This window comes from Jaculus jaculus, chromosome 17 (assembly GCF_020740685.1).
Source record: "Jaculus jaculus isolate mJacJac1 chromosome 17, mJacJac1.mat.Y.cur, whole genome shotgun sequence".
Taxonomy (NCBI): Eukaryota; Metazoa; Chordata; class Mammalia; order Rodentia; family Dipodidae; genus Jaculus; species Jaculus jaculus.
In genome coordinates this window covers 32426614-32441985 of record NC_059118.1, presented here as the reverse complement: position 1 = coordinate 32441985, position 15372 = coordinate 32426614, and the positions used below count along the sequence as shown (strand labels likewise).

The 15372-nt window shown below is 47.3% G+C and overlaps 1 protein-coding gene across 2 annotated transcripts in view; it reads right to left on the bottom strand.

Annotated features, from left to right (window-relative positions):
• Pxylp1 (2-phosphoxylose phosphatase 1) overlaps positions 1-15372 on the bottom strand; it is a 76322-nt gene that overhangs the window by 38767 nt on the left and 22183 nt on the right. For both annotated transcript variants that reach the window (XM_045136903.1, XM_045136904.1), the window contains exon 2: positions 839-970. In XM_045136903.1, coding sequence (XP_044992838.1) covers positions 839-917 — 79 coding nt within the window. In that variant the 5' untranslated portion in view covers positions 918-970. The remainder of the gene's footprint in view (positions 1-838; positions 971-15372) is intronic.

Genomic DNA, 15372 nt, shown 5'->3' with positions numbered 1-15372 from the left:
TGCAGTAGTCAGCTCCACATCGACAGCACACGCAGTTTATGGGAGGAAGGGGCTTATTTCAAGCTTACAGATCCAGGGGGCAGTTCCATCAATGTCAGTAGCAGCTGCTTTCATACATGCAAGCAGAGAGAAACAACCAAATAGCCAGCAAACACCAAAGATAGCAAGCACAAACTGGCAGCAAGCAGGATCCCACCAGAACTCAAAAATTCTCTGCATACCTACTCAGATCTGCCTGCAGTAACACCTTAGGGCTGGACTCCAGCATCTGCCCTCAGTGACACCTCCTCCAGTCAGGCAGCTGGAGACCCAGCTTACAAGCGTTCATAAAACACCTGAGTTTATGGGGGAACCCCATAATTCAAGCCACCACAACCACTGCGTGATCCAACCTTGGGGATGTGAACAAAGACACTGGAAATAATCAGACATTTAAGGAATCCACAGAAGTCAAAGAAATTATGATGAGGCTAAGTGTGGTTACATTGGCGCATGCCTGAAATCCCAACACCCAGAGGCTGAGGTAGAAGGATTATCAGTTTGGGTTACATGGTGAGACCCTGCCTCAAAAAAACAAAAACATCAGGCAGCCTGGTGGATATCGTGTTGCTAATGGCTAAAAGACGGTACGGGAAGTTGTCTAGTACTTTAGGACTCCTACTTACAACCATCCACAATGGATACCAATTAGAAACAGACCCCTTTGTTTTAAGCCACACTGCTCATTAAAAACAAAAACAAAAGCTCAGGGCTTGCTTGCTTCCCACAAACTCAGACCCTCTCTTTCCCAGTGAAGTGCTCCTGGGAGCCTGCCCTTCCCACACCAGGCTGTACTTACAGAACTGCAGGCTGAGGCTCAGGACGGCCAGCAGTGCAGCCAGGGCCAGCAGCAGCAAGAAGCGATTGCGGAAAAGCATTATTATTTGTTCTATTTTCTCTTCATGGTTTCACCTCAAATCAGGAACCAGTCCTGTGAAGAAAGCAGAGGCAATAAACAAGGCTTCAAGGGGGAAAGCCAAGTTTGTCAACTGAAAATAATCTAGTCAGCCGGGTCTCTGGCAGGGAGGCATGAGACCCCAGCTGGAGAACAATCTCGGATTCTGTGATAAAAGTCTTTTGCCTCCAATTGAGCCCAAGTGAGAACACTTCCAGCAGCAAAGAGAGGAAAGCAGTTCACAAATGCTTCATCTGTCCTCTGCCACCATGTTTTAGAGGCATGGAATTCCCAAAGAGAGATGTCAAAGATGCAATGTGCCACGCTATTACATTTTCACAAGAACCAGCTCACATTGCTGTGACCTCCAACTTTAAATCTTCAAACCTGTTTGATGAGCCGTTTGCTAAGGTGACCCTGATCTCCTTTAATGGTCCCATAACTTGAGCATCGGTCATTGTGATGCACCCCACAGGTGTGCAAGGGGGTTTGCTCCTATGCCGAACGGCCCCATCTGCTAGCTAGAGAGCTCTCTCATTCTGGGCCGCTGAGCCCACGTCAGGTCAGCTCCGCCCACCCATTCCAATTTCACAGAACAACATCAGAACTGTGCAACAGGATTTTTTTTCATTTTCTTCTCCTTCTTCCTCCTCCTCCTCCTCCTCCTCTTCTTCTTCTTCTTCTTTTTTTTGAGGTAGGGTCTCACTCTAGCCCAGGCTGACCTGGAATTCACTATGTAGTCTCAGGGTGGCCTCGAACTCACGACAATCCTCCTACCTCTGCTTGCCAAGTGCTGGGATTAAAAATCACGCCCGGTTGGATTTTTCTTTTCTTTTTTTTTTTTTGGTTTTTCGAGGTAGGGTCTCACTCTGGTCCAGGCTGACTTGGAATTAACTCTGTCATCTCAGGGTAGCCTTGAACTCATGGCGATCCTCCTACCTCTGCCTCCCGAGTGCTGGGATTAAAGGCGTGCGCCACCACGCCCTGCTGAATTTTTCTTTTTTAATGATGAATGAAACCCTAAATTTTCCATCTGTGAAAAAAGTGAAGAGTACTATACTTTTACCCTATCAGCCTTACATATCAAGTTTATTTCCTGGTTCTTGCTGGGGCTTTAAGTAGACCTTGAAAACCCGTTTCTTTAGAAAAAGGTTCTTAAGCTACAGTAAAATTATAACAATTATGCTTCCCTCCACAGTCTCCCACGGACTGACAGACAAAATCAGATAAAAGCTCCTCTGCTAATGGGGCGAAGATTGCATGACTGCTAAAGGGCATGATGAGTGAATTATACTCCAATGAGCCACTTTGTGAAAAATACCTCTGCTGGGGAGACCTGCACCCCATCATTTCCCCCCTCTCCAAGGCGCTGCTCCTTTATAAAGGGACCTGTCAGGCTTTCTAGCAAAGAAGAATATTTGCTAAAAGATTGCCAAAAATACATTTGTACCCCACAGTGGAGTGGAATATTGGAACCCCTCTTCTCCAGGGACATCAAGCTGCTCACAAGAGTCCACTTCCTGAGGGGTCTGTACAATGGACACACTGGGAGCCAGTGCCATCCGTGTGGGCCTCACTCACTCTGCAGAGCAGGTATGTGCATTTCTAATGTGCACACAAAACCTGAAACTTGAGGGCATAACATTATTAAATGGTGGTTCCAAGCCGGGTGTGGTGGCGCACGCCTTTAATCCCAGCACTGGGGAAGCAGAGTAGGAGGATCGCCATGAGTTCGAGGCTTCCTTGAGACTACATAGTGAATTCTAGGTCAGCATGAGCTAGAGTGAAACCCTACCTCGAAAAACAAAACAAAACCAAAAAAAGGTGGTTCCAGAATGTGAATGAAATCTCTGCGGCTCTAAAATTCTTTCCTGTGGGTTACAGTGCCTTGCTTGGTACCTACAAGGTCATTCTAGTCAAAGCCTGTGATTAACACAGATCAAGTGAACTGATGTGTGACGCTTTTTTGAACATCATGCATTTCAGACCCCTCTGTACCTCAGTCATTCCTGATTGAGCTAATTCTCTCAATGACCAAAATATTAATTTATGTTTTTGGAAGCGGGTCATTATGTAGCTTAGGACTGATCAAACTCACCATCTTCCTGTTTCAGTCTCCAGAAGGCTGGAGTATCAATTACTTTCTTGTTGCTGTGAACAGATACCTGACCAGAAGCAACTTACGGAGGCAAAAAGGTTTAATTTGGCTCACAGTTTTAGAGGGTAGAGTCCATCAAGGTGGGGAAAGCTTGGAGGAGCCAGAATCTAGCATCACATGGGCGCTCCATAGGGAGGAAGTAGAGGGATGAATGCTAAATGCTCATGGCTCTCTCCTTTGCGTATGGTCCAGGGACCAGCCCACGGAATAGTGCCACCCACAATTAGGGTTGGTCCTCCCACCTCAACTCATCTAGTCTAGAAAATTCCTCATAGGCACGACTAGAGATTCGCTCCCATTCTGAATCATGTCAAGTTGACAACCGCAGATGACCTAACAGCACTGGGATGGCAGGGATGTGGGTGACTAGATGGTGACAAGATCGTGGAAGAGGGAGAGAGAGTCAGGGCACATTTAACCCTTTGGGGGCCTTTGTGCCACCAAGTAGGCTAGGGCTTTTCTTTGTCTTCATCTTCTTCTGTGGCTGATGCCATCTTTGGACATTCTAGCTCTCTTCTTTCTACAAGGGCATCTTCTGGAGTGCCTGCCTGGGACATGACACTCACAGTCTTTCCAAGCTCGACTGTGAGAACGGCCCTCCAGGCCTGGCTGCGGATGGGTGCCAGGGCTAGTGGAACCCTGCCGCAGCCTGGAGCAGAGAACAGGCTCAGTGCTATGGGGTCAGACGTGTGACAAGCTCGGGGACGAGTGCCAACTACTTCACCTCTGCAAGAGTTCCCCCATCTGGAAATCTGGACTAATTATCCCAGGGCGTTGTTGTGAGGACCAAATTCATGACTAAGTACAACTCTAAGTATAACCAAGCATCCCAAAGAAAATGGCTTTCACCTGCTGTGCGGCCTACCCAAGTCCTCTCCGCTTTGCTTTGTTACCGACTTCCTTCCTCCAGGGAAATAGGGCTGAGAATGGAGATTCTGGCCCCATTCTTTGGTTCCTCTCGAGTCAGCGGGTACTCAACATGCGTGTGTTCTTGTCCACATTCCCCACCCCACCCTCTGTAGTTCCGCCTCAGATCCAGTGTTCAGGCCTTTTGCCCTGGGCCTGGAAGGTCACTGTGCTGGTCCAGGGAAACCACCCTTCCCACCTTTTGAGTGCAGAAGTGTCTCTTGAGGCAGAATCTCAGGGGCAGACCTGCTTCTTGGTTGCCCATTGTTTGCAAGTAGGAGGCAAAGGCTTTCTTTGGCTACTGGGCTCCATCTGGCCCTTTAATCATTTCCTGCCTCCTGCTCCTTGGGGAGACTGTCTGTAGCAGTTACCTTCTCATTACTAGGACAAAACACCCTACCAGGAGTAGCTTATGGAAGAACAGGGTTTGTTTCGGCTTACAATTTCAAGGGTAAGTTTCACCTTGGAGGGGAAAGCATGACAAGGGCAGATGGCTGGGGAATGTTACATCTTCACAGCAGCAGGAAGGAGGGACTGAGTACCAGGCTTGGAGTTGGGCTGTATTATCCCAAAGCCTGCCCTCAGTGACACCTCCTCCAACAAGGCTCCACCTCCCAAAGGCCCCACAGCTTTCCCAAATTGCCTCCCTGCGGGGGCCACGTGTTCAAAACACATGAGCCTTTGAAGGACATTTCATTCAAACAGCCACAGTTTCCCACCTCAGTGACTAGCAGAAGCCACAAGAATTTCTGCACATGCACCTACGATTTTACCTTATACTGCTTTGTCATGAGGGATTCACCACAACATGGCTCAGAGCTGTATCCTGGTGGGCACCAGGCAGAAACAATTGCTGCTTGCTGATCAGATTTCAGGTGACAGCACAATGAATTCCCTGTCGTCTCGGCCTCCTCTAATTTGTCTGGGCTGCTCTGTACCCATCGTACTTAATATCATCCCAAACCAATCCTTAGTTTAGCCGAGAAATGTGTTTTGGTCAGTGGGGCCACAACAGATGTGTGGCAAGCACAGACATTGAGGCTGGTCTTTCATCCATGAGAGGATGCCTAGGGTCATCTCCTAGGGGATAAGAGACCATGTGGAACCAAGATGAGCAGCCTCTACTGAGGCTGTCTTCAAACAGCCAGCCTTCGAATCATCATACACAAGGGACATCCAGCTCCAGCCAAGACACCAGGTACTGCTGTTGGTAAAGTCTGTCCAGACCAGAAGAAATGCCTGGCCAATCCATAACCCACAAGCAAATACAACAGTTGCTGTTTTAAGACAGTAACTTTTGGGAGCTTGACACAAAGCAAAAGGTAATTGAGACAAAAGTGAGGCAATGTCTTGTATCTTTCCAGGACACTCTAAGCTAGGATCTCAACCTATAACCTCATCTGTAGGCACTGCCAGTGGACCTCTGCTTGTCCATTTTGTTCCTCAGAATGCTGAGTGCTGTTGGAGAGAGGCTATATTTATGCTCAGATGTAAAATAGTGAGGCTATGACAGGTTAACCACATGGCTGGGCTCTTGTAATTGCTTTACAGCTTCTAGTCTTTGGACTGTCATCTCTTCCTGTTTGTGGACAGTGGGAATGTCTACTGTAAATCTCCATGTCCTTCCTGACTAGGGCAGACTCCAGCATGGTCAGAGTCTCATTGGCTCCACGTGCTCCGGGGACCGAGCAGTATGATCCCGGGAACTGGAGACAGACTCCTGGGACAACACATGCCATCTTCACGAGTAGACTTGGAGATGGGAGCCGTGCCTTGTTTATCCAGTTTTAAAAATGTTGACAGACACACATGCCACTAGGTGGCGCACGCACCTGGAGTTCATTTGCAGTGGCTGGAGGCCCTGGCACACCCATTCCCTCTCTCTCTCTCCCTCTTTCAAATAAATAAATAAAATATGTAAAAAAAATGTTGACAGAGGGCTGGAGAGATTGCTTAGTGGTTAAGGCAATTGCCTGCAAAGCCAAAGGACCCAGGTTCAATTCCCTAGGACCCATGTAAGCCAGATGCACAAGGTGGCTCGTGCATTTGCATTTGGAGTTCATTTGCAGTGGCTGGAAGCCCTGGCACACCCACCTCCCCCAATTTCTGTCTCTGAAATAAATGAATAAATAATAAAAAAATTTAATGTTGACAGAATCCCAAATACACAGGGATTTAAAGAAGTCAGCTTGCAACTACACGTAGGATGTCAGAGGGTGTGTGTGCGCGCACAGGCCCATAGGCTTGTCCAGCACAGGAACTGGAGTGCACGGCTCTGTCTCTGTATCACTCTGTCGGGGACACTTTTCCAGGGGAAGTGACTAAAAGGATCCCTAATAGAGTGGAAAGGATGGGGCTCCCGAGACCCATGGACCTATGTCTGTTCCCAGCTCTTGCGCTCCTTTTCCACGAGCTCTCCTGACAAGTGACTGCCTTTGCTTCTCTGAGTTGTGGACTCATGACTTTTAAATAAGTCTGGGGATAAGGATTTGAAGAGCGGGAGGTGGCGAGGTGCAGACACTGCAGTGGGCAGAGCCCCGGGCACACAGTAGAGGCGCCAGGTCTGACTCTGGCCCTGGAAGAATCATGCGGACAGTAAACCTATCTCAGCGGACAGTCCCCCTTTCTCCAGAACCGTGGCTCCTGCTCCATGCTCGGCTTCCTTTCCCAGAGCCAGCCTACCTGTCACCTCCCTATTCACAGATCTGGACAGCCAGCCAAATCTGTCCCACATTCATGGCTCCTCAGCCATGATGACCTTAACTCAATTGCTGGGTCCTACCTTGCCAGAGGTTTCCCAGCCTAAAGCACGTGCCTCAGCTTGTAAGGTCCTATGCTAAAACATCAAGGATTACCAGTTCAATGGCTTCTTTCCAAATCTGTGGTCCAGACTTCAGCCTCACTTTTCCACAGCTCTCTTCCTCCTTGGCAATGCCTGGGAGGAGGCTTAGGCAGCCACACAAGAAGCCAGGCTATTCCCAAGTTTCCTTCCTGTCACCTTCCTGCATGTCTCTTCACGGGAGCTCTGTACCTAGCCTGGGGTCTAGCTGCCTCCTCAACACACCCCATCACACTCATGTAAGTCAGGCCAGCCCTAGCCAGGACTTTGGGCAGGCCCCGAGTAAAGCCCCACAGCTTGCCACTCATAGCCCAGAAAATAAAATCCAGAAGGTGACTCAGTCTTGCGTTGGCAGGGTGAGGTGCCACTGAGCAATTAGATCTCTTTTCCTACTCACCAGCATGTCTCAGGTTCCATCACCTTCCATGGGAGAGATATTCTTCATTCAATATGCACTATGATCAAACCCAATGACCTCAAATACTTCTGTGGAGACAACAGTTAATATGCCCAGGCTAAATAGTTACCCATCAGCCAGTACCTACCGGGCATAAGCTGTGTTGTGCTAAACCCAGATAAAAATAATAAAAGTATCTCAAATCCAGAAACAGAATTATTATATTGAATTCCTTACGAAACAAACAGAAAATCCAGATGATACTATTCAACCTCACCATGAATCTGAGCGGCTAAAGACTGTGGAATATAATTCTGAAAACAGTATAAGCTAATAAGCAGTTCCCTTTATGTTACGGTAAACAACATTTCTGAATTTTAAAAAGAAACATGCCAAAGGCATTTTCCAAGCTACTATTCTACCACCAGAGGTTTACAGAGCCTAAGCCCTGGCCTACTTTTTTTTTTCCTTGTAACAGCTAAAAATGTCACATCAGGCAACAGACTTTGGTCCCAGGGTCCCCTTCAAAGGATCCAAAAATTAGGGTTTTAAATGCAACCATGGCTACTTGAAAGAAAATATGCATTCAATTATCTTTCATTTATGCAGCTAAAGTAGTTACCAGGAAAAGAAAGATGAAATTAAATAATGAAAATGCTCTGGATGTATTCTATACTTTGATTTTTGGGGAGGTTATAATCTTTTTGGTCTAAGTCTTTCATGTAATTGTAAACTAAATATGAACCAAGCAAAGGTAAAAGCTGAATCTTGATAATCCTCCCTCTCCAAGGTCACCTCAGAGTGGAGTTTAATTACAAAATCAAAGAAAGTTGAAGCCTGATGAAGATATATGGATTCCAGAAGTGCCTGGAAAGCCTGGGCCATAGGATGGCATGCGGGGTGGGAAGCTATGAGCTAATACCACCAAGTCAGAGTCCACGTTTCTCCAGCTAATTAGGAGGCTTGATTCTAAAGCTGAAACCAATTCATTCATTCATTTTGAAATAACTTATTTACGCCTTTGCAGCACTCGAGAGGCAGAGGTAGGAGGATCGCTGTGAGTTCAAGGCCACCTTAAGATGATATAGTGAATTCCAGGTCAGCCTGGGCTAGAGTGAGACCTTACCTCGAAAAACCAACAAACAAAAAAAAAAAAAAAAAAAAAAAAGCTGAAATGCACGAAAGTATTTACAAAAGAAATGACATAATACCTAGAATTTCCTTTAAAATATTCTAGGGGGTTAGAGGGGACAGCAAAACGATGGAGGGGACTGGATGAGGTAAGACGAGCAAAATGTTGACCACTGTGGAGGCAAAGTGGTAAATCATTAAAGGTTCATTATGTGATCTCTGCTTCTGTGTATGCTCAAGGTTAAAAGTAGCTGAAGAAAAGGCTGGAGAGATGGCTTAGTGGTTAAGGCACATGGCTGCAAAGCTTAAGGACCCAGGTTCGATGCTCCAGGTCGTACATAGCCAGGTGCACATGGTGGCGCATGTGTCTGGAGTTCATCCGCAGTAGCTAGAGGCCCTGGCATGGCCACTCTCAGTCTCTCTCTCTATCACCCTGTCCCTCTCTCTAATAAATAAATAATTTTTTTAAAAGTGAATAAAATAAGGCAATTTATAAAAAGATTGAAGAAAAAAACAACAGCTTTTTAAAAAAAAATTAAGAAAATGTAAGCTTATAGTTTGGTCAATAAAGTAATGAGTTAGGCCACATTAACCATTAGGCCACAGGAACTGAGGCCTTGGGGAAAATGGAAGAGGGCAGCTTAGAGGTCGTAACCAGGCTGGGAGAGAGCAGATGGGCTCTCTGGAACTGCCGGCACAGACTGCAGAGCTGCCCTTGTAACTGTAATTCAGAAAAAAAGAGAATGCTCCAAAGGGGTAGTGTAAAGTCAGGCTGTCCTGGCTGTTGAGGGTGAGGGTGGATTGTTGGCTGCATTTAGGAAGAGCCAGGGAAGGGAGGTGCATGAGTCAAGGCCTCATGCAACAGGGGCATCTGCAGAGAGCCTCCGCACTGAAGGAACGCGAGCTGCCCAGAACCTCCACGGGTGCTTGACTTGTCGGGATCTGCTCCAGCGGCGGTGACTGGCCTGAGGCCCAACAAGACCCCGTGCACAGGGGGTTGCAAGCATCTGACTTCTCTTTAAGGCATGTGACCCACTGACCCCATGGGGTCTTACCGTCAGCGGGACCAGACATCTCTCCACCGCTTCTCTCTTGGTGCAAAGCCCATTGGTCTGCAGGTGGCAGTTGGAAGGGGGGAGGGGTCTGAGTCCAGGGTTCATGTCACCAAGCAGTGACAGCTTAAAGACCAGGCAGACTTTGTGGACTGATCTGCATTTCCTAGGTCATGGCTTTATCTCTTTCCAATACATGGTCTGCTCCAGGGGCACTGGACAGGAGCAGGTCCAGAAGCCACTCTGCTCTCTCAACAGTGACCTCTTACAAAATGCTTAGGAGCCATGCGGTGTGTGTGCCCTGCATATCTGCACTTTGCCCCATGCCTGGCCTTTCCCAGGCACCTCTCTCATCTGGAGGGCCCGTGTAACCTATGGTACTATCATGCTCAGATGTGGCAATTGGTGCCTCCTGGCCAGGGTGCAGCCAGCAATGGGGAGGGATGGTGGTGCTGGTCAGTACTGCAAACAGATCCCCAAGGAGGCCTTGGATAAAGGGTCACACTGGGCTCCCCACCTTGATTCCATGATCTGCCACACCCCAAAGTCTCACACAGGTAGTTATGGGCAAGAACTCAGGGGTCAGGTGCCTCAGTCTAGAGCTCTTCTCTACTCTGCAGTGAGCCTCAGTATGAAATAGGAGCAACCACAGACTATCTTCGGTCTCTGAGTTGATACACGTAAGGCAGACAGCACAGCAGCCCTTGCCCACTGGGCACTTTAGAAGGGCAAGGTGTGACTCTCAAGATGGTCTGATGCCCAGCAGCCTCACAACAGGCACTTACCTGCCTCTCCCTTACCTCTGCTCTCTCCCCCCAAAACTGTAGCAATACATTGCTCATTGAGACTATCAAAGAAAGTCTGAAGAGGTTTTGATACTAACCTGCTTCAAGGTCAGGACATGGCACTGTTTGTGTATTTGCAGAGGGGTGCCCAGCACTCTTCTCTGTCTTTCCTGTACCCTTGGGCAGACACATTTTGTCACAGATGCCTCGAACTATTTCATACGACTATTCTCTCTTACAAACAGACACCTCTGGATGTGAGTGGGATATGTGACCACCCAGCTAGACAGTATCTTCCAGACTCCTCTGCATTACTTGTAAGCATGTGACCAAGTGATCGTGGCAATTCCAGATGACAAGGAGGCTGTCTGCCACAACCTACCCTGAACTTTCTTCTCCCACACCCTCCCAGGCTCCAAACCACCAGGATGATGATGACTAGCTTTACAGGACAGCAACAAGACATAACGACCTGGCACACAAAACAGAGAACCCTGGGTGACCCCAAGGGACAAAGCCACCCATTTTCTAACTTGCTCACTAGCTCAAATTGTTTTTAAAGACAAAAATTCACAACCTCTAAAAGTCATCATTATTTTACTTCTGTTAAGGTAGTCACACCCATACCCCAGCTAAAACATGCCACCAGCCCTTCAGAACATGGCGCCGCTGCATGGGGCTACCACTTGGGGTGGATGACTCAGTGTGCGCCAACACACTGGCGATGAGCCGTTTGAGGAGGAGTGCCTCAGACATGATAAAACTGCAACGTGGTCATGGTAACCTCGGGTTTTGGCTTTTGTTTGTAGCCATAAAGATGGCTTGGCTAAAGGCAACAGAAAATTGTAGCCAACCCAGTGAGACACACCAAGAAGTCACAACATTAGGACAGCAGCTCTAAGGTTGGTGAGGTCAGCACATTATCAGGAAGCCATGATCTTTTTGCACGCTGTGCTCTTGGAAGCCCTCTGAGTTCGTCCTCTCCCAAGGCTTACTTCTCTCAGTGTCACGAAGTGATGGCTACATCTTCAGACATCCCAGCCATACCTGGATCGGCAGAAGGGACAATCCTGGACATCTTTACTAGAATTGTCTCCCAGAAGTATCTTCAACAGACTTGCCCTCCTCTACCTGGCAGAAGTGTGTCAAATGCCCAGGCCCAAACCAGTCAACGATATAGGAATGGACCATAAAACCCAAGTGAAACCAATCAGTGTTCCCTGTCTGGCAGAGGACCATGCAGGAAGGACATGGTGGAGGCCTGAGCAGACACAGGCTTCCACTAGGAGTCAGGCAGCTGGGGGTTTCTGTTACATCCCACACTGGGAGGTTTGATAACACACACAATTAGACCAAGCAGTGATTCCCAAACTCAGTCATCTGATACCGGCACTGGTACTTTTCAGATCTAGCCATCAAAGCACACGGAGTCGTAATCACACGTTTAAGAGCCAGCAGTGGTGCCTGACACAGGTATAATTCAGCAGCGACAAACAGCAGAGTGTGCTGCTAACAAGACCTTTTACTCCACGTTTTGCATTTCTAAAATATGCAGCATGAATTATTTATCTGGGATTTATTTCCAAAAAGGATCTGAGGCTGATGATCTGCAGATTTTATATTTTTAAATCTGTGAAATACTAAATAGGTTTTTTTTTCTTCATTTGTGTAACTACACATTCCAATTATTCTCTCTTTTGAGGGTTTTTTTTTTTTTTTGATTGTTTTTTGTTTTTTTTGAGGTAGGGTCTCACTCTAGCTCAGGCTGACCTGGAAATCACTATGTAGTCTCAGGGTGGCCTCGAACTCTTGGTAATCCTCCTACCTCTACACACTCTACCTCCTCAATGCTGGGATTAAAGGAGTACGCCACCATGGCTGGCATCTTTTGAGGTTTTCCCCCCTTCATGCTAAACTTGTCAAGGTCATGGCCAGAACAGACCGCAACGACTAATGCATCAGGCGAGTTTTCATGTATGCTTCAGTTATTTTTTACAGTTATTTTTTTCTCTGGCATTCTGGAAGAAGTCTGAGTTCCATCCAACTGTACCACTCTGCTCTCTCTGAAGTTTTCAGAGATGCTATGTCTGAAACTGGCATCTTATTTTCGGATGTCAAGTGCAGCTATAAGTACCTCGACAGAAAGGATAATGTGCACTTGGCATGGTTAGCTCACCACAAAGCCACTTTCAAAATATAGCTGCCTTTTAAAAAAAAATTTATTTTGCAAGCAAACTATGTCAATTAAAATTTTCTTAAATGTCAAGGAACACACAAGAGGACTGAATAGGCAAGCCGTAAAACTGGAATTACAAGTGGTATGTAATGAAGGCTTGAGTGATAAAAGTTATATTTTCCCTAAGAAGGATAGATGTGCAATGTGTATCAGATTCAGGAGAAAGCAAAGAAACCTATTTTTTCTGATGCCTGCACCCGTATGAGAAGAGGCACAAGCCAGGGTTTTGCTCTGGATGGGGGCGTGGGTGCCAGCCACTGTGCGGGTTTGCTTGATGAGACCTGCTTCGGGCTGGGGCACACTCGCTCCCAGGGCTCTGGCAAATCCTGTTCTCACTGCCCATCGGTGACCCAGTCATGATGAGGCCTGGGGCACCAGCACTCTCTGGGTAGTCACTGCTGCCAGTGGCCGTGGGCAGGGACTCCACGTCCTTCAACTATGCTTCTGAAAGCTGCAGCGTCGCCCAGTGGGACAGGCAGTATAGAATGAGCCTGACCAGGAAGCTGGTCAAGGCTGAGGAGTCACCTGCTGTCCGGGAACTGAGAGTGGGGGCCTTTCGGTGCCCTTCATGGGCCTGAACCCAAGTATTCTCTGTCACATATCCCCCAAAACATGTTCCCAAAACTATTTCTTGGCTCCCCTGCACTTATAAGTGACAACTAGGGCAAAAACTGAGCTCAAACCACTGTGATACAGATCCAACTGAGAAAGGAGAATAACACTGTTACACACTTAGATCAGCTGAGCTTAAAGTTGTGATGAACACAGGACTCAAGGTCAATGGCACTTAATGAGAAACTTGAGGGAAGAAGCTGTTGACACAAATAGTTTGGGGAATGTGAAGTTATTAGGTAGCTGGGATCCCTTTTTTACTCCTTTGTTTTCAAAAAGTTTAGCCAAATAAGAAGGCAGTCATTCAATATTCTCATTATACGTTGAGTTTCTAAGCTGACTTTTCTGGTATGCATATTAACTAAGTGCTCCTGCAATAGGTAGAAACTTGCTTGAGAAAACATCTAAGCTCCACGGAGTTACAGGGTGGGCCCTATTGTGCATGGCGGGGACCCACCAAGAGAGGAGTGGTTGTTACAGACTGTGTTCAGCAACTTAGCTGCTGTGAACTCTGCTGCTCACAGAATGTTGGCTCTGCTCGCTATTTTAGTGATAATTAACCGCAGAATGCCATATCACTGACCTTGGTATAAGTAACTCAATTAGTATAGAGACCTGTGCTTCTTCCCTTTGACCTAGGAACATACTTTGAAAGCTAAACAAATCATTCAACCAGATTACTTTGAAACCCAACACAAAATCCAATTCTCCCATGAACTATCTTCTATAATCAACCCTGACATTCTAGCAATTTTTCCTAAGACTCTAGGGATATCAGCTAACTGCTTGCAGCCTACAGGGCCCTGCCTGCTAGTCCAGCCTTACCTTAAGTCCTTACCACTCCCCACATATCCTAGACCCACCGTAGACTCTTGCTTCTTGGGGACTTGACCTTTTGAGTATGTAAGTCCAATTAGGGCAGTGGGTCAGCTAGGAAAGCATCTAGATGCCAATCCAGGAGGGGCATCTATCCTACCCCAAGACAGGATGAGGGATGGTGAAACCTGACACTCCCTGGGGTGGGGGAGGGGGTGAAACTCTCCAGCGAATATGCTGGAGCTGCTGCACAGGCACCTTCTCGGAGGACTCTGCCAGGTTGTGTGTCAGTTATATTTATTTATTCATTCATCTTTGGGGATGTGTGCATGTGGCCAGAAGAGAACATCAGACGTCCTCCTCCGTCACTCTTCCAGTTTATTTCTAAGACGGAGGTTTTCATGGAGCCTGGAGCGGTGGTATTTCATTTAGATTAGCTGAGCAACAAGCCCTGTTGATCTTGTCTGCACCCTCCTCAGCTCTGCAATTACAAGTGTGTGTGCCACACCTGTCTTTTAAAATTTCCATTTTATTTATTTTTTTTATGAGGGCCTCCAGACACTGCAGCCAAACTCCAGACACGTGTGCTATCTCGTGCCCATGTGCAACCTCACGTGCTTGCATCACCTTGTGCGTCTGGCTTACATGGGGTCTGGAGAGTTGAACATGGGTTCTTAGGCTTTACAGACAAGTGCTTTAACTGTTAAGCCATCTCTGCAGCCCCATACCTGGCTTTTGATGTGGGTACTGAGGATTGAACTCAGGTCCTCATGATTACACAGCAGTGCTCTTACCTGCTGAGCCATCTCCCCAGCCCATTTCTTTAATGTTGATGTAACCAAATACTTAAGAACTTTAGGGAGGAGGGCTGGAGAAATGGCTTAGCGGTTAAGCTCTTGCCTCTGAAGCCTAAGAACCCGGTTCAAGGCTCAACTCCCCAGGACCCACATTAGCCAGATGCACAAGGGGGCGCACGCATCTGGAGTTCATCTGCAGTGGCTGGAGGTCCTGGCGCGCCCATTCTCTCTCTCTCTATCTGCCTCTTTCTCTCTATGCCTGTCGCTCTCAAATAAATAAATAAAAATAAACAAAAAAAATTTTAAAAAGAACTTTGGGGAGGAAAGATTTGATTTGGCTCATGGTTTCAAGAGACTTCAATAGAACATCATGGAATTGGGAACGTATAGTGGAGGAAGTTCCCGCCTCACGGGGTGGGGGTGGGGGGACAGGAAAGAGAAAGGAAGGCAGATAAGGATCAGAGACTGAGCTAGAGAGTAACTTGAGGACAAGATAAGAGTCCCCCAAAGACTCATTCCACCTCCGCAGTGGCCGACTTCCTCCAGCTAGGCTCTACCTTCTTAACTTTTCAGAACCTGTCCAAATAGTGCTGCGAGCTGAGGCCGTGAGAGTGCTCATCACAGGAACCTGGGGGCACATTTCATATGCAAACCACTACAGGTAGGTACTGTTTGAAGCCAGGATCAAAAGGCCCAAACAGAGAAAGAG